Source organism: Octopus bimaculoides, chromosome 4 (assembly GCF_001194135.2).
Source record: "Octopus bimaculoides isolate UCB-OBI-ISO-001 chromosome 4, ASM119413v2, whole genome shotgun sequence".
Lineage (NCBI taxonomy): Eukaryota > Metazoa > Mollusca > Cephalopoda > Octopoda > Octopodidae > Octopus > Octopus bimaculoides.
Genome location: NC_068984.1, coordinates 16799135 through 16819041, shown reverse-complemented (window position 1 = coordinate 16819041; position 19907 = coordinate 16799135). Strand labels below are relative to the sequence as shown.

The 19907-nt window shown below is 34.3% G+C and overlaps 1 protein-coding gene across 1 annotated transcript in view; it reads right to left on the bottom strand.

Moving 5' to 3' along the window:
* The window catches only part of LOC106875197 (reelin), a 200233-nt gene that overhangs the window by 10970 nt on the left and 169356 nt on the right, over positions 1-19907 (bottom strand). Inside the window, exons 45-54 of the mRNA XM_014923240.2 lie at positions 16187-16327; positions 14940-15120; positions 13834-14027; positions 7349-7888; positions 6499-6706; positions 5967-6142; positions 4885-4991; positions 2253-2647; positions 1233-1474; positions 199-356 (exon numbers count right to left, since the gene is read on the bottom strand). Of these exons, the coding sequence (XP_014778726.1) occupies positions 199-356; positions 1233-1474; positions 2253-2647; positions 4885-4991; positions 5967-6142; positions 6499-6706; positions 7349-7888; positions 13834-14027; positions 14940-15120; positions 16187-16327 (2342 nt within the window). The remainder of the gene's footprint in view (positions 1-198; positions 357-1232; positions 1475-2252; positions 2648-4884; positions 4992-5966; positions 6143-6498; positions 6707-7348; positions 7889-13833; positions 14028-14939; positions 15121-16186; positions 16328-19907) is intronic.

The following is a 19907-nucleotide window of genomic DNA, read 5'->3' as shown; positions in this document are numbered from 1 at the left end:
AGAGAGAGAGAGAGAGAGAGAGAGAGAGAGAGAGAGAGAGAGAGAGAAAGAGAAAAAGAGTGACAGAGAGAATGAAAGAAACACTAAAATGTCTGATGTCAAATAAGTCAGTATCGAATTATCAAAGCCAAACAGGCAGCACCAAAATGGTTGTGCCAAAATGGCTTGTACACTAAATTAAAGCAACATTGAACTGACCAACTGTTCCTGGTTCACAGAAGCACCGACCCTTTCTACAATCTCCGCGGCCATTGCACATATCTGGACATGTCTCTCCAATGTAAATCTCATCAAGGGCCCATGGTGGTGATACTGCTCCTTCCACATGTTTCTGGACCCAACGTATTTGTGTGGAGCTGAAACAGATTTTAATATGTGGTTATAAAGCCCAATCCTCTTCTCAATTTAATGCAAATGCTATTATCGATTATTGGTTTAAATTACACATAAAATGGGAAATAAGACAAATTGGGAAATGAGTGATAAAGCTAGATGCTTAGGCAATATTTCAATAAGCAGAGTGTTACTTGTCATAAAACTAATGTATTTTTAACAGAAATATAGTAATGATAGGGTTAATAGCAAGTAGGCCTTGTATAAGCTAATATTGGTAATGCTAAGATGAATAACTTTAAATGCATATGGAACTTGATAAGGTTAAAATTCTTATTAAATACAGTAAAATCTTTTTGACACTTTAACACTGAAACCAGCAATATCTGGCTCAAATATTCTACCTGTTTTATGTTCTAACTCAGTGCTACTCAAAGTGGTGGTCTGCGGACCGGTGTTGGTCCACGAGCCATCACCTGCCAATACACTGCGAGTTTCCAGAAAAGAAAGAAACATTATAAAATGCCTATGTAATATTGTATTATTTGTTTACAAAATAAATATAAGATTAAAAAATTGTCAACTTTTATTATATTCATTGTATATATTGTTTCTGGTATAAATTAATATTACTTAGAAATATGACTGGTTCCTGGCACATTGGAAAAGAAACTGCCAATTCACCACATTAGATAGTTTGAGAAGCACTGTCCTAACTGATCATATCTGGTCTATCTCACCTACCCTATAATGTCTTTCTAGAAATAAGTCACATCATCAAAATCTCAAAGCTACAAGCTAATGTATGAATTCAAAACAATGTGATAAATAAGCATTATATGTGGCATAGTAATCTGAATGTTAGAGGGTTAATATGTCTTAATAAAATTGTACCTTACCTTGAATGTGCTTTGTCTGGTAATTTCAAAGTGTACCTTGTCCAAGTTGGATATTCATCAGCATACATTATACTTGCTTTGTGGTGTATGTGAGGCCGGCAGCTCATCAAGACATTGTTATCTGGTAAGCAAATGGGTAATAGGTGTTCCCATTTCCCAACGCTTGGATTCTTCCTGAATTCAAGATGTACAGGGCTATTTGGAATGCAGCTGTTGAATTTATTATTACACCCAATAGCAATCTGGAGAAACAATAGCATCAAGGAATATTATTATTATTATTGGGAAAAGGATTATTTCTTTTGCTTTGCTCTGTGAATATCAAATAATAACACTGTATTCTGATCTTTTATGTTCATACTTTACAGAAAGTTACTATGTAGTTACAAAAAAGCTCTCTGTGAGGATGACTGCTCAGATGGAAATGCCAAATTTAGTCACTATGGAAAATGAATAGACCTATATCTTTTGAATAAAGAATATTGATAGAACCTCTTTTATGAATATTTGCCTGGTATAAACACAGAAACTTTATAATGTTTGATTTCTGTGAATAGGATATTATGCCCTGTTGTAGAACTCAGCTACAAAGATGATGTAAATGTTTTATCTAAAGTTACACAAAAGAATATCTTCTCCAAACTACTGTGGCACTTGCAACCTTTTATCATAACTGTAATTTTCTCCCAGTCTTAGACAGTGCATTCTATCATCTAACAAAAAGTTTATGTAGAAGTCTGGAAATTGTGGCGTTGTCTAGAAAATATCAAAAAAGCCCAACTTATTTGACAGAATCAATGAAATTCTATAAAAAGTTCCAATTTACTTTTTTTTTTTGCATTTACTGGAAGAAAACAAGCAATCATTACACACATATATAAACAGTGATTAAATGTTTTAATATTAAAACAAGTTTAGAAACTCTATATCATTTCCATTTTATCAGGTCTTAAGAACAGTCATTTGTCTAAATAAAAAAATACAATATAATAAAATAAAACAAGATATAAAATATTGTACCTTAAATTGGAGCATGGAATCTTCCTGAACAATAAGTTGATTTGTAGTTAAACTTTTCTCTCTTTTGTCATTGTTCCAAGTAAGAGAATGTTCAGTTTTGTAACAGAAATCTTTGCTGACTTGACCGCGTGGAGAAAACTCCCAGTTAGACCATAGTTCATGCATACCTTGAGTAAAATTTAACCAAAGTAAGCTAGGATTAATTTCTGATCCCCCAATATAAACATTGTCCAGAGCCCAGCTGGGAAATACTTCTAAGTTATCAAGAGGCATGGGCTGCCACCATCGAATACGCGTACTGCCTGTTCTAGCAGAGAAGGGCAACTTTAGATGGTCTGTTTTTGGATGTTGGTAATATTGGTAGTCAAGAGTATAAATTGTGTCCCAAATGATACCTGGAAGGAAACAATAATGTAAAAAAATAAGATTTTATTTAGTAAAACTCAATTGAGACAGCGTTAAATTAAAATCATCGTCTGTCTATTATACTAAAAGCATACACTCTATTAGAAGGCATGAAATTGTGGAATTGTTTAACCCAGTAAGCTTCCACAACACCAAAGCACTGCATTGACAAGTCTCAACAAAGGAGGAATGCATTTGTCTCTGTTGTGAGTCACTGCAACAATGATGTTTGTCTCCTTCTGATATAAATTGTGCTTTTGACACAGCAAGTCTATAAATAGATTTTATTTCAGACAGTTCTACAGCTTCATGCCTTCTAATGGTGTGTAGGAATTTTGTATGGTGCACAGATGGTGATTTTAAGATTTTATTAATTAACTTTGCATATAGAATTATGGAATCACTTTGGTGGTCTGAAACTAGTATCATATTGAAACATCCATTTGGAATGATCTTACAGTTACAGTGAGAAAACTGAAATCTCTAAGATTTAGCATTATAATACCATTCATATTTAAGACATAGACATATATTTCAATCCCAATATAGCCTCATTTATCACTGATTCATTTATCACTTTTTTGTACCCAAATCCCATAATAAATGAGGATAGATGTATTTTATTTGATCAATATCAGAGGGATGAAAATCAAAGCTGAAATTAGCTTGCAAGAAATAGCGACCATATGTCCCTTAAATCACACTGTCTTCTGAAAAAAACAAAACAAAAAACATTGGATAATGTAGTTCTTGATACATTGAGTCTGAAAAATGTTGGGGTGGTGATTGCTGATTCTAGGCCTGTTGGATCGATGATAATATTGGGTTAGACAGCAACAATAAGCTTCTTTCAATAATCCTTTTACAATAACAATAGGTAATCCCAATGGTCACCTATTGATCTGAATGGCAGATGATTAAAAAGTGTAAGAACAAAAATACTGAAGCATCTGAGCTAAGGTGCCACCACTATTTTGCTTGTGAGAATGTTGAGTAGAAAGTAAAAAATAATGAATCGATATTGAACAAAATGACAAAAACTGTAAAACTTTTGAAAATCATTCAGAGATAGGAGATAAGCTACATGAAACATGTTGCATGAGTGGCAGATAAGGAAATGGTTTTGGGAATAGCAAATGGGAGGCAAGAAATACAGACAAAAAATCTGATGTTGCTGACAATAATGAAAACAATGGTCAAAACTATTGTACAAACTACAAGCTATTGATATTAGTATATATTTCTGACTGTTTTAGATGCCATTTTATGTATTAGAATAAGGAGGGATATAGATTTTGAAATAAATTGCTATTTGCATGTAAAATATAAGAGAATATGATTTCTTTGAAGTTATATAGCCTTGCAAATGATAATAATTCAATTACAAAGTAAAATTGGTAACTATTTTCAGTTAAGTAGACTTAAAATGTTAGTAATATTTCATGGTTAATATGTACTGAGCTATGGATGCTGAAATCTCAAAAAAAATAAGGGCAAGATAGAAGGCATTTAAGTGAATAAATGACATGTCCAAAATAAAGCTTGACAATATCATATGTGCCTGTCTTCTCTTCAATAGCACCATTCTACCTGTGCTCTTATATGCAAGTGAGATGTGGGCCATTACAAAGAGGATGCAACATTAATTGGCAATAACATAAAGGGCCATAGAAAAGATTTATGCTAAGAATATCATTATGAGACCATATTTGAAATGAGATAATTAAAGGAAAAAATGGAGTGAATGATGTGGTTGCAGAATACTGAAAGCACAAGTTCTACTGAATTGGACACATTGTAAGGCTTATAGACAACAGGTGAACCCATGTAGTTACTGAGTTATATCCAACAGATCAGGAAAGGCTGCTTGGAAGGGCTCCCATAATGATGGGAAGATGATTTGGTCTAGCAGTTTGGGCCAAGAGGGAAAAGAATGGTGCAATTAAGACAGAATTAGAAGTGTATTGTGACCAGTGGTGTATAACAGCATTTAACGGTCTGGTTGATACTGTGATACTGTGGCCTGGTTAAATGAACAACATGATGGTTGCTACAAGGTTTGAATACAAGGCTATGCGATCTTAATTTTACAGTGTCTGGAGGAAACTTATGATATTGATATATTTCTATCTGAACTTCACACTATCTGGAAAAAATTATAAAGTTAGTAAATTTGTTCCTTAATAATTTAGTACCTGGGGTAAAAGGGATAACAAAAGGGACTTACCACCATTGATAGAATATTGTAGTATGACACTTTGGCTTCTAGAATTGGGTACAGCACATTCACCATTTTTCTGAGTGCCTCCAATTATGGCAGTATACATTATGAATCTGGTATTATGAATTTTTTAAATAAAGATCATACATTTGTATTTTATAAATAATAATTTTCAAAATTTTTACGTTTATTTGGAAAATTCCAAATAAATAGTAATTAATAGTTGCTAATATAGTAATTAATAGTGCTAATATACTTAAAATGTTAAGTAGAAATAATTATACAGTCAGGAAAAATATTAAACATTGACTAACATTATTTTAATTATTATAGCAAATAAAAGTGTTTGGCCTCACGGAGGCAATGACTGAGACCTTTGGCATTATGTTGTGCTTGAGAAGAAGACCCCTCAAGCCCGAGCAAAATTGCAGTCATGGCAGATTCCAGTGCCACTCAAATTGGCACCTGTGCCAGTGGCATGTAAACGCACTCTGGTGTCATGCAAATGGCACCTGTGCCGGTGGCATGTAAAAGCATTCATTACACTCTCAGAGTGGTTGGTGTTAGGAAGGACATCCAGCTATAGGAAACCATGCCAAATCAGACTGGAGTCTGGTGCAGCCTTCCTGCGTGCCAGCCCAGTCAAACTGTGCAACCCAAGTATAAAATTGTTACACAAGATGTCTGTAGTATTTTCCAGTATTTTTTATTCCTTTTCAACATGTATTACACACAGATGTCTAAATTTAATCATGTTAATAATACCTCTATATAAATTAGTATTGTATTTTTAAATACTTTAAAATGTTATCTTTCTTCAATGTTCTCTTTTGTGATGTAATTTTCATTATGTTGTATATTACTTGACAGCAGGTATTATGTTGTTATACTTTAACAAATTAAAATACTCAGTTATAATACTCAAAAATACTCAAAGTATTACTAAATTCAATTTGAAAGCTGAATATAAACATCTCTGCTGTTATTCTTATTTTTAATGCTTCAAATAAATATATCAAACCATAAGTAGTTTTAAGGAATATAAGAATACAAGAATAAATTAGTATAAGTAAAAAAAAAAGACCTACATAGCATCTCTGAGATCCAAATCCCAGGTTTCAGCCAATCGCATGCCTTTTCCTGAGAACACCAATGCCGTTCCATCAACAAGCTCTGTACAGGCATTGTAGATAGCTGCTCCTTGCACAAGGAACCAGTTACTTCTGTTTATATTTGGCTCATTGAATGTGTCTTTAAGCTGAGTCTTTAAATAGGAATTGAAAGTTGGTTAGTATCAGTATACAACATAAAGAAACAAATATATTAGAAGTGTAATGTAGCTTTTGTACACAACAGATCCATTTATGACAATTAGCTATAACATTATGGCTGCAGCAGAATTGTGTCCTTCCAATAAGAACATAGTATCTGAAGTATCAAGAATTATTGACAATCGGCATTATAGGGTTAAAAAAAAGACTCAAACTTCTCTAAATTGTTATAAAAAACTGGTTTTTAAATTCATAAGTTTGAAGACAGCAAAACTATTGACAGGGAAATGATAAATAAAAGAAAGATAATAAATAAAATAACAGAAAATAAGAGTAAATCAATATTTACTGGTTGATAAAAGTATCCCATTGGGTGACATGTAGCCCACATATATCCTTCATCACAGATACACTGGCCATTGTCACAAAACCCGTGGCCATGACACATATCTACACATGCTTTGCCAATATAGATATCTCGAATGGCCCATTCCTTGCCATCTTTGGAGTCTTCCTGTTGACCAGGCATGTTTTGGAACCACTGGAAACGTGTGGCACTACAAAGAAAATTAGAAAACAAAGTTCAAAGATATCTTAATGTCTACAGTAATCTTAATGAAAAACGTTTGCTGTATAGATTTGTGAGTGCATAGTGGAGCGATTCAGTTGTTTATTTCTGAATCACATGAGTTTAGGTCAGAACCATATTAGCAGCATTATAAACCCCACCAGGCAAATCAATGCAATGGGCTCAATAGCATTTATTTATTGACAGAAAACCATAACAATAGATCATAATTGGATCCCTAGAGCTGTGGGGCTCCTAGAGCAATTTCCCAGCATGCTCATGCCTTAAGATGTCACTGTTTCAGAATTGATCCCTTGGCTGAATTTGAGTGCATGAAAACAGTGCAGGGGGCAATTGGACAGACTGCACTTGTAACACAAAAGCCCAAACTTATGATATACATTGTCATTCTCAGGTTTTATTTTAGAAATATTCCATTTAATTGTATTCTCTAACATACCTTTTTGATACTCTGGGTACAACTTGAATATAACAATTCAATCAATATTATTGTAAACTATAATACTATAGCAATGGAATTTTGCATTCTTGAAAAATTTCTTATATTTTATATTTTTTATAATATTTAGATTCAAATGAGTCAAAATGGGGATATCAACATAATGCTTACCTTGATACAACATGTCCTGTAAGAGGGATAATGACTCGTTGCCAGCCAAAAGTTGAGTAATAAACAGTCTTGACTGAAGCTTCTGTGTTACATTGGGGGTCCTTAGTCATACATTGGGGAGTAACATAATACCAGTTTTTACCGTAGTTTACAGAATATTGCAGGTGAACTGGAGAAATGGAGCTATTCCATGGTGCCCCACATCCAACATTGATCGAGAATTGAAGTATGTAATCATCTTCTATTTTGACATCACGGGTTGTCAGTTTGGCTCCTTCACCAGCAACTGGTTTTGCTACAGCTGATTCAGCTTTCCCACAATATTCCCCAATTTCCAGATTGTTGGTGGTCAACCATTCATGTTCAATAAAATCAGTTGTAAAATTACTTGTTACATTTACAGGGTTCACCATGTTGCCGCCAATTACAATGTCATCCAATGCCCAATCCCGAAGAAGTTTGCCATCATTCTCAGGCTGCCACCAGCGTACACGTACCCCTTCCTTTCTGGCTCCCTGAGGAATTTTTATGTTGACGAACCTAAAAGAAAATGATAAAATATAGCAGTTTTATATCAAAATAATTCTAATGGTGAACCAACATTATAAGGCTGAAGGAAAAATAAGTCAGAAGAGCTTTCTGTAAGTTAAATATATAAACAGTAGAGTTTTCACATATGTAATAATGTGTTGAAAATCTTGGATTAACCAAGATAATCCACTATCTTACTTTCAAGGCGTTTTAAAGATAAAAATAACAAGCAGAAGAGATAAATCCAATAAGATCAGTAAGTGAACTGGTTGCATAAATATAAAGAATTTCTTTGCGGATCTTATGCCTTATATTTCTTCTAAACAGTTAAGAGAAACCTCTTCAAGTTCTATTAATTGTACTTTTGTCTAGAGTAATGTTATTAAAATGTCTTTTAAACTAGTAAACCTTTTGGATGACAAATCAGTAAAGCTTTGGACAAAATATCAAACAGTTTTAACCTTTTTAGATGCCAACTTTCATGCTAAACTATATTCCAAACACCAGCTTAATAATAATAATAATAATAATAGTAATAATAATAATAAAGTTATATGAATAAATTCTTCATTATTTTCAAAGTTAATTCAAACAAAGACTGTATTTCAACAGAAATATGGTTACAAAACGGTTAAAATTGAAATAATGGTTTTTGAAATGCCCAGGTCTACAAGCTGCTTTTCAAAGGTTCCAAATACTATAATAAAATGTAGCTGTTGGAGTTAATTTCATAATGTTGACTAATGTTATTACTTCATGTTCATTTTTCTTATTTCTTTATTGCCCACAAGGGGCTAAACATAGAGGGGACAAACAAGGACAGTTAAAGGGATTAAGTCGATTACATCGACCCCAGTGCTTAACTGGTACTTAATTTATCGACCCCAAAAGGATGAAAGGCAAAGTCGACCTCGGAAGAATTTGAACTCAGAACATAATGGCAGACGAAATACCGTTAAGCATTTCGCCCAGTGTGCTAATGTTTCTGCCAGCTCGCCGCATGTTCATTTTTCTGTTGACTAAAAAGTAACACTGTAGTTTAAAACATCAAATAAATGATAGGTTAACATCCTATGTTTTCTTACAATCTAAAGTAGATTAAAGAAATAGTTGAGCCAAAAGAAATATAATTCTCATACTACATAATGTTATCAACAGACATTGCTTCATACACCTAAAAGCACAATATTGGTTTTTACTGTTTTACTATAACTTTTTTAAATTCAAAAAAGCAATATTTATCCCAAAATAAATTATCTGCAGAAATAATTTTGTGTATTCCTATAACAGTATTTGTTTATCCCTCCAACAGTATTTTAAATGTAATTTTCTGCTGCTAATGAATAAGAAAATGACATAAAATTAAACTTAATTCTTTACTCTCATTAGACGCCAGATCATGTTTTGTATGGTTCCAGACTGTCCTAAGGTTAGAGATATTTAGTTTTCAATTAAAGACACTTTTATGAAGAATTAAGACTTTACTAACTCACTTCTTGCTTGTAGAGAAACCAAAATAATATATTTGGATGACTTTGCAAAACATTTCCATTTGACAAAAGGTTCAACTGAGTAACTGAGATTAATGCTGAGGGAATGAAAAAAAAAAATGCATTGGCAGCTTGGATAGAAGCTTTGTTTTTATCCAAAAATAATGGGAAATACGTGTTGAATTTGCTAGAGCAGAGAATAATTTATTTCAGTTTTGGCATCAATGTTCTTTTAGATGTAATGGAATATAATTAATTGTCAACTGGATAATGATTATTTATTGAGAACTTAATGGCAATAAATTTCTTTCATTTCAATGGAAATAAATTTCCTTCAGTTTCAACTGGTCATTGAGTCCATCTGAAGAAGATTTATGTTACAATGAAATCAATATTAATAAAGATTAATCGTAATAAATATAGCTATATTCCTTGCAAGGACTTTCACTATTTGCCAATGTTTTTAGAACAAAAGCATTTTTTACTAAAATTCTTCATTAAGATATATCAGAATATCAACACTTTTTACAGAATGAACAGCTGTATTTGCTCGTATATAAACCACGCTATTTAATACTTGATTTTACTGAGAAAACCAGGTCATGACATATATGAAACAAAGCTAAAATTATGAAGGGATAAAAATTTTGTAGCAAGATTTAACACTAAATTAGGGGTGTGACATAAATGAGCAAATATGGTAATTAGTAACTGAATGCATAATTCATATCAAAACGGCAGGGGAGATAACCTCTAAATCTTAACTGTCATTTCAATGATGGTTTGTTCTCATCACCAAAGGTGTAATTTTAATTAATTAAAATTCTTAGCTTTCTACATCAAGTATGTTAGCACCCACTTTATTAAGTTTTCATACAGTAGACATACTTGAGTATTTCCTTCTCGATATTCTAGAAAAAACTACATTGCTAAAAGAATTAGGAGTTAGTAAAACATTATAAATGAGCCCTTGGTCAATGCATTGTTTTTACCTTAGTATATAAATCAGGTCTCATTAAAAAATTCATGAAGACTTTAAATAACGAAAGAGATTTATTCAAATAATACCACCTAATATTTGCATTTAAACTTTCCATCTGTTTCTGATAGAAATATTGAAAAGAGAAATATTTTATAAGACTAAATTTCAGCACTTTCTCAATTCAAGGTAAACAAATAAAAAACATGATATGTAATATAGACTTTGTCATAAATTTGCATGGTAATACTTAGATCAGTGATAATGAAACTCTGCAGCAGATTTAAAAAAATATGATTTAAGGCTTTAGGAAGCTCATACTTATGTTTGAGCATCTTAAAAAGATGTTCATCATAATTTTGTTATATACAAGTATGAACAGTAAAACAAAGTAAATAATTCCCTAAATTTTCTAATTTTAAAACAGTTTTGTTTTTTGAACTTACTATGCAAAGTGTGCCACATGAAATGTGCTAATAATTTTAAAACCTTGCATGCAATTTGAGTTAGTAATTGTTTTGTTTTTGATCTCAAGTGTACTATGAAAACATGAAGGTTGAAAACCACTTAGTCTGGTAGTTATGAAGATTTTGTGGTTTTATTTAAGAGATTAGGCTTCAAAATAACTTTCGATGTAGATTTTCTTAGCAGATGTTTACATTACTTCTATTGGTGTTGGTAAATGAAGAGCAAAGAGAAAAATTATGCTGGGACATCAAAGAAAAAATAATGTTGAAAAAGATGGAATACAAACAGAATTGCTTGATAACCCTTGATGCCAGCAATGAAATTTTGCTAACAATACTAATTTCATAATCATTTTATGTCTACTTCTCCATACTGCATGGGTTAGATGTGTTTATCACCATCTGAGTCAGTTCATATTTGGAGTTACTGCCCTCTTAGATGTGTTTGGTATATTCCATTTTTGCCATAGTTTCTTTCTTTGGATACTATTCTGAATTCCAAGCACTGAGTGCACAGCATGTCGTTATCATGGCACATGCACTAGGGAGGTTGCCTAATATCTAGCAAGACTAAAGAGTCCTGTTATTCCCTGAGATACATTTATATCGAATTTCAGTCAATCAGTTTTGTTCATTCGTTATTAATATGAATATAACATTACATCTAAAAATTTTTTATCAATTTATTCTCATAAATTGGAATCAATAATCTCAAAATATGCAAAATTAATCTGCTTGTCAAATCAGTGAAAAATGAATTGAAGATATAGAGTTTTGACCAGATAAAGATAAAGGAGAAAAGTGTAAGTCACCTTCAGTCGAAGGAAAACTATAATTAACTGAGATGATTATTCATTTATCACTCTAATTTGCTGTTAGGCTTAAGTTTTGTTTTGAAATGAAAATAGGGTTCTGTCCCAGAGACGTTTCCTTATGTAAAAGATGTAATAAAGTACTGTAACCCATTGCATGGTAAAGAAACCATTTGAAAACGACAGATTCACATTATGTATCTAAGTCAGCAACAAATCTCTTCACATAAAATTTGAATGAATTCTTATTTCTTTATTGACCACAAGGGGCTAAACATAGAGGGAACAAACAAGGACAGAAAAAGGGATTAAGTCGATTACATCGATCCCAGTGCGTAACTGGTGCTTAATTTACCGATCTCCGAAAGGATGAAAGGCAAAGTCGACCTCGGTGGAATTTGAACTCAGAACGTAACGGCAGACGAAATACCGCTAAGCATTTTGCCCGGCGTGCTGTTGTTTTTGCCAGCTCGCCGCCATAATGAATTCTGTTAGGTAAAAATATTGTTAGGCATGGTTGCGTAGTTAAGAAGTTTACTTCCCAACCACATGCTTTCTAGTTCAGTTCCACTGCATGACACTTTGAACAAGTGTTGTTTACTAAAGTCCAGAGTTGACCAAGGCCTTGTGAGTGAATTTCACAGATGGAAACCTAAAGAAATCCTCATCATCATTTAACATTCCTTTTCCAAGCTGGCATGGGTTGGATGGCTTGACAGGAGCTGGTGAGGCCAGGGGCAGCACTAGGCTTCAATTGCTTGTTTTGGGTTGGTTTCTGCAGCTGGCTAACCTTCCTAATGCCAGCTACTTTACTGAATGTACTGGGTGCTTTTTACATTGCACCATCAGCAGTGCTTTTTATGTGGCACCATCACCAGGTTATTTTCCATCATGTATATTTATGTGTGTTTGTGTATGTGTGTGTTTTTGTGTGTGTGTGTGTGTGTGTGTGTGTGTCCTTGTCTTGACATTGAGTAATAAATGTAAACAAGTGTCATCATCCTCCAAACAGTGTCATTCATTCCCCACCTTCCATGAAAACATGTTGGGCCATTGGCAAATGTTACCTAGCTTGGTGACCAGAAGGAGATCTGACTATAGAAAAATCTGTCTCAATAAATTCTGTCTGATCCATGAAGCAACGAAAACATGGATGTTAAAATGATGCTGATGATGATTTTGTGTTCTAGCTGCTTTCAATAATGAGTTGTACCTGTCCATTGTATTTATTTACAACTCAGAACAATTTTGGAAGTATCGATTCTGTGATCAACAGGATGAAACACTGTATATCTGGCCTTCAGCAACATAATATAAAGAAACAGAGTTGCTTAGAAATTCATGTCATTTTAATTTACCAAGCTAATATAAAACAGAATTCAGCTTCTAATTGTTGATGAGATTTCACTGTTTCTATTCTTTGAATATTTATCTTTGGGGAATCTTAACATTTCTAAAAGAATCTAGCATTGCCAGTTTGGATATTGGTTTGGTCAATAATTTCCTCAAATGATGTTTATTTTACACAACATATTACCAGACTAAATGTATTAGGTAATTCAACATATTTAACTCATATTATTTAACTTAACCCAACATATTTCAGTCATTAATAATAATATATGTTGACCTAAAGTAGGTGAGCAGGATTAGCTGAGGATTAAGAAAGATAAATTGGGGAGTAAGAAAGAAATTATGTAACAAATCTTTATAGTTTTTCACATGGGTGGTACAGGCGTGGCTGTGTGGTGAGGAATTTGTTTCCTAACCACATGGTTCTGGGTTTAGTCCCTCTGTGTGGCACCCTGGGCAAGTGCCTTTCACCATAGTCTAGTGCTTTGTGAGTGAATTTGGTACAGGGGAAACTGAAAGAAGCCCATCATATGTATGTATGACATTATTCAGTTTATTTCAAAATTTGTATGTATGTATGTATGTATGTATGTATGTTTAATGTCCACTTTCCATGCTAGCATGGGTTGGACGATTTGACTGAGGACTGGTGAACCAGATGGCTACACCAGGCTCCAATCTGATTTGGCAGAGTTTCTACAGCTGGATGCCCTTCCTAATGCCAACCACTCCGAGAGTGTATATATATAAGTGGCAGATGTGGAAAAAATGTGAATTTGTTGATTAGATTATTAATTTAAAAGATATCATTGCTACTTTGTAATTAAGCAAATCAAAAACATGGTTGACTTACTTTGGTGCTTTGTATTGGTTGTAGTAAAGTTCTGTTATATGGGACCAAGAAATACCACCATCTGCTGAATAGTCAACAAGGACCCCTTGGTTTCGAATCAGGGGAGCTGTGTTGCAACCAAACATGAAATAGAACTGAATGAATTTTGAATCTCTCAAATCTAAATCTGTACTGATGAGAATTCGACTGCAGCCCTGAAAGAGAAAAGAAGAGTAAAATAGGACATAACATTTAAGTCTAAAGGACTAAACGTCTGGACATGGCAAATAACAGCAAAAGGAATTCCTCAACCGCCGATTACAACTTGCTGTGAAACTCAGAGAACATTCTGCCCTAAATCATTGGCTAGCAGATAGAATATTGAAGGACTCTGTCCACATGTCCATTCTTGCTGGCTGCCTGTCCACAAGGCTGATCCACGTAGACCCACATTTTGGTGCCCCCATATATATGTAATTCAAAATATAAATAATAAACCATAAAATAAATTTATATTTTTCAAAATGTAACAAAACTAACAGTAATATGAAAGATAATGTTTATTTCTGTATAGTTTTCTTCTACTTTTTTTAATTGCTAAGTCTATGATCAGATCTTCAAAATTAATCTTATGCAACACACCTGCTTCTATACTTAGTAGAAGTATGGTACCCTGGATATTATTTTAGCAAGTTAAAAATAATTTCTTTTGTGCTATAAACCATTTACCATTTCTGTGGAGTCTCCCCTTACTTTGATGCCTTAAGCACATGCTTATTTTGCTTAATGGTTAATCCAGTGCTGCCTGTCCAAAATAGGGTCTTGTCAAATTGCCCACTTCATCACCTGACATCAATTCCCATATGATCCTTGGGGGCCCATATAAGATTTTGTTAAAATTTATGCTCAATAAATTAGTCATACTTCTTCAATAAACAAAATATCTTAATTTTTTCAATGCAATTCCTAATAGCATCTAATTATAAAATTATAATTGGACTTTTAAAAATCATTGAATGACTAGGTGGGTCTACCTGAGTAAAACATGAATCAAAAGTAGGTAAATAAAAGGGTTCACAGGTAATAAATAGTTGAGAACTTTTAGTATAGAGAAAACTCAAACTTACTCCAATAAAATGTATTGCCATTCCTGAGGCTAGATTTGTGCAAGTATTAGTTATCTTTGCTCCAGCAATTTTTAACCAATTCTGAGCTGATATGTCTGCGTCCATAAAAGAGTCTTTCAGAATGGTTGGCAGTGGGTTCTTTGGTTTATGGCAGTCTTCTTCTTGCCAATTACTATCACATCTATAACCAAAAAAAAAAAAATCTTAAATATAATTTTAAGAGCAAACACTCCTGATTATGGTGGACTGACAGACTGACAGAATTGACTCTGGATATACCAACAAGGTGTGAACAATGAAATCCTTTAACTCTTACACAGCACCCTGTCATCTGGATGATGCATCCATCTTTAACCCTTTAGCATTTAAACTGCCCATATCCAGCTTAAATATTCAGCCTATTTCATATTCAAACTGGTCAGATTTGGCCTCTCACACCTACTTTTCAATGTCATTCTAAAAATAAACAATGACATCATTGAAACCTCAAAGCTGCAAGATAATGCATGACTAATTCAAAGCAATCTGAATGAATAAGCATTGCATTTGACAGAATAATCTGAATGATAAAGGGTTAAAGTGTAAAGACTGATGATAATTTAAATCTAAGCTTAGTCACAATATTAAATTTTGACTATCTGCACTATACAGGGATATAAATAGTAACAAATATAAACTAATATGAAGAGATTATTTGTTTCCAGAAAAGTGAGTTTTGTTTTAGAATCTTCTCTAAAAGAATATAAAAAAAATCTAGAAAATCTCACATTGAAATGAATAAAACAAGCAAATAACAAAAAAAAAAAGGAAAAGTATAATAAAATGTAAAAATAGTATAGAAAAAAATTAAACATGGAAATAGATATTAAACAAATATACTTTTTTATTTTCTATATTTTATGAAGGCGTGTGGCCTAGTGGTTAGGGGTGTTGCACTCACAATCACTAGATTGTGGGTTTGATCCCCAGACTGGGTGGTGTATTGTGTTTTTGAGCAAAACACTTCATTTCACATTGCTCCTGTCCACTCAGCTGTGATCCTGTGATGGATGAGCCCTCTTATCAGAGGAAATGTTGGCCTATTCCCCCAGTCAGTGGGGTGGCATCATTCAAAAAGCTAAAACGATGCAAAAGTGCATTGTGATCAGTGACGTATAACAACATCTGTTAGTCTGGTTGATCACATGATTATGTAATGTTTTATGTTTTAATGATTATTTATGTGACAATGGGAGAGAATGACTTACCTGCAAACATGTCCAATGCAATTACCATGACCACTGCATAACTGAGGGCATCTTTTGCCAATGTAGAGCACTCGAAGTGCCCAATGATGCTGTTTATTGAAAGGAGCATGTTGGATCCAACGGAATCTTGTTGACTTGGATCTGGACAGAAATATAAAAGTTTCCATATAGTTAGTGATCTTTTACATAGATCAATGGTTCTGAACCAGAATCCATATGACCCCAGGGATTCTATATGTGATTTTTGGGGTCCATGCAAACAAAATAGTAATTTGGGGATCCATAGTAGTATATTAAGGGTCCATGAAAAAATTTTGCCTTAGATGTTTATTGCAAGAAACAGATGGGTTTCTTTCACAAATGTTTTACATAGCTCAATCTACACAAGTTAATAATGTGTGAATAACAAAACAGGAATTTTTACAGAAGTATCTATCAAACCAGTTTTTAAACATCAAATAACTATAATGGTCCACTAGAATGGAATTGTAATCAAAGATAAAAAAATAGATAAAAAATGTTTGAGAACCACAGATATACATAGATTATCATCATCATTGTTTAACATCCGTTTTCCATGCTAGCATGGGTTGGACGATTTGACTGAGGACTGGTGAAACCAGATGGCTACACCAGGCTCCAATCTGATTTGGCAGAGTTTTTACAGCTGGATACCCTTCCTAACGCCAACCACTCCGAGAGTGTAGTGGGTGCTTTTACGTGCCACCGGCATGAGGGCCAGTCACGCGGTACTGGCAACGGCCACGATCAAAATGGTGTTTTTTACATGCCACCTGCACAGGAGCCAGTCCAGTGGCACTGGCAATGACCTCACTCAAATGTTTTTTCACGTGCCACGGGCACAAGTGCCAGTAAGGCGACGCTGGTAACAATCACACTCAAATGATGCTATTTACGTGCCACTAGCACAGAAGCCAGACAGCTGCTCTGGCAATGATCACGCTCGGATGGTGCTGTTAGCGCTCCACTGGCATGGGTGCCAGACACAAAAAGTATATGCGCACACACACACACACAATGTTTATTTGTTTCCATTATGTGCTGCATATTTTGGTGAATTATATCCACCAACATTATGATGGATCTCCAAGCCCCCAGAAACAGCTGTTGGAATTATAACACCTTACTTCTTCCCCTTTAATTTTCTCTGTCGTTTTGTACTCTGTGTAAGTTTGAACTATTTATATGTATAAATGTCTATATATTTATAGTTAAATATCCATCTGAAAGTCTTCAGTCTTTGCTTTCTTTCTGTTTGCATGAATACATATTTTGTATATCATACCCAAGCTGTTATAGTTTTAATTTGTTTATCTGCATAATTACCTCAACCCCCCACCTCTCTCTGTGACTGGAATCAAATGACCTTAGAGTTAATTTAGCAGACCAAAGTAAAGTATTGATAAGTAGGAAAATAGACAAATCACAGATCTCTTCAGGGAGATGGTCTTGCTCAGTATGTAGAAAAGGTGTCAGCAGAAACTCCATAAGGTGTACCCAGTGCAAGCAATGGATGCATAAGAGGTGCAGCAGTATCACTGGAAGACTAACAAAGAAAGTAGTCTATGTGTGGCAGATATGCAGGTATATTAATCACCAGAAATGTACCAAAAAAATAGACTCCCTCAAATGTCAGTGGGGATCCTTAGCAGTAGTAGACAGTTTGTGTTACTTAAGTGACCAAGTTAATAGTAGGGGAGGTTGTCCTGAAAGCATAGCTGCTATAATAAGAATAGGCTGGGCAAAATTCAAAGAACTACTACCCCTTTTAGTAATGAAGGGCCTCTCTTGCTGAGTGAAAGGTAGGTTGTATGATGCCTGTGTACGAACAGCTATGCTACATGACAGTGAGATATGGGCTGTGACTACTGAGGATATGTGAAGGCTTGAAAGAAATGAAGCCAGTATGCTCTGCTGGATGGGTCATGTCAATGTGCATATATGATAGAGTGTAAGTGATTTGAGAAAAAAACTGGGTGTATGAGGCATCAGATATCGTGCGCAAGAGAGAAGACTGTGCTGGTTTGGTCATGTGATGTGTATGAATGAAGACAGATGCATCAAGAAATGCTGAGTTCTAATTGTGGAAGGGGTGGCCCAGGAAGATGTGGGACAAAGTGGTGAGAAAGGATCTACAGACGTTGGGACTCACAGAGAAGATGACAGGGACTATGATACTGAAACATATGGATGACTGTGTGATTGGGAACTGCAGGTAAAAAGTGTGAAGGATGTGTGAAAGATGGAAAGAAATGAAGGGAGTATGTATCATTGGTTGTATAATGTTTATGAGTGGTGGAGCACAAATCAACTGAGAGAAAAACTGAGGTTAAGAGGAATTTAGTGTAGTGTACAAGAGATGGAGCTGCACAGGTATGGTTAAGTGATGTCTATAAAGTATGATGGTTGGGCAAAGAAGTTCCAAGTGATTCAAATGGGAAAAATATGTGAAAGAGGAAGACTAAGGAAGACACTGGTGAAAGATATTCTTAAAATGCTGAGCTTCACAAAGGAGAAGATGAACGACAAAGTCAAGTGAAGAGATGCTGTGGTGAAAAAATTCTGTTCACCTTAATGCAAGTATGAAAAGACGGATGTAATGATAATGGATTTTATGCATGTATATGTTTGTGTGTGCATGTGTGAGCCTGTGTGAGTATACATGCAAGTGAGTGTATGTGTGTCTGTATGAGAATGTGGGTATATGTGTTTGTTGTAGACGCACATAAACTGTTATTCGCACTTCATGCACTTTTACTACATCGCATAATAAAGATAAATTGTATTCAATAGTGAAGCAGAGTATCAGAAACAACTGTTTTTTGTTCTCACATTATAGAGACTCATATTTCATTCAATACATGTACAAAGCAAAAACAGATAAAACCAAGGAAACAAGCTCCTCATCACCTGTTAAGCAACTTAAATTTATAATAAAAAAACAAAACAAACTGACACACAATAATTACACATTATTATTATTCAGGTTATAAAATAATAAAAGAGGAAAAGTGAACTTAACAAAATATGTGTATTTTAAATAGCTAGAATACGTCTTTGACAATGAGATTATTTTTAGCTTCAACATGGTATTTCAGATTAAATTACTTGCTAAACAAGTACAGTTCACTTACCAATCATGTGGTTTCAGGTTCATTCACACCGCGATACCTTAGAAAAATATCTGCTACTAGCCTTGGGGCTTACCAATGATTTAGTGAATAAATTTGGTAGATAGAAACTGTATGGAAACCTGTTTTATATCATCCTTATCATCATCCGCATTATTTAACGTCTGTTTTCCATGCTGACATGGGTTGGACAGTTTGACTGAAAACTGTTAAGCTGGGGAGCTGCATCAGGTTCCAATCTGATTTGGCATGGTTTCTACGGCTAGATGCCCTTCCTTACAACAACCACTCCAAGAGTGTGGTGGGTGCCACTGGTATGGGTGCCAGTTATGAAACACCGGCATCAGCCATGACTATGACCTCACTTGGCTTGAGGCCCAAAGTTCAAAGGGTGCCTTTTCTGTGCCAGATATGTGACACAGGCATCGGCCATGACTATGATTTCACCTGGCTTGACAGGTATATTGTCAAAGGTCTCGGTCACTTGTCACTGCCCCCGTGCTTCTTACTTCTCTACTTTCCTTCCTACCTCTCTCTCTCTCTCTCTCTCTCTCTCTCTCTATATATAT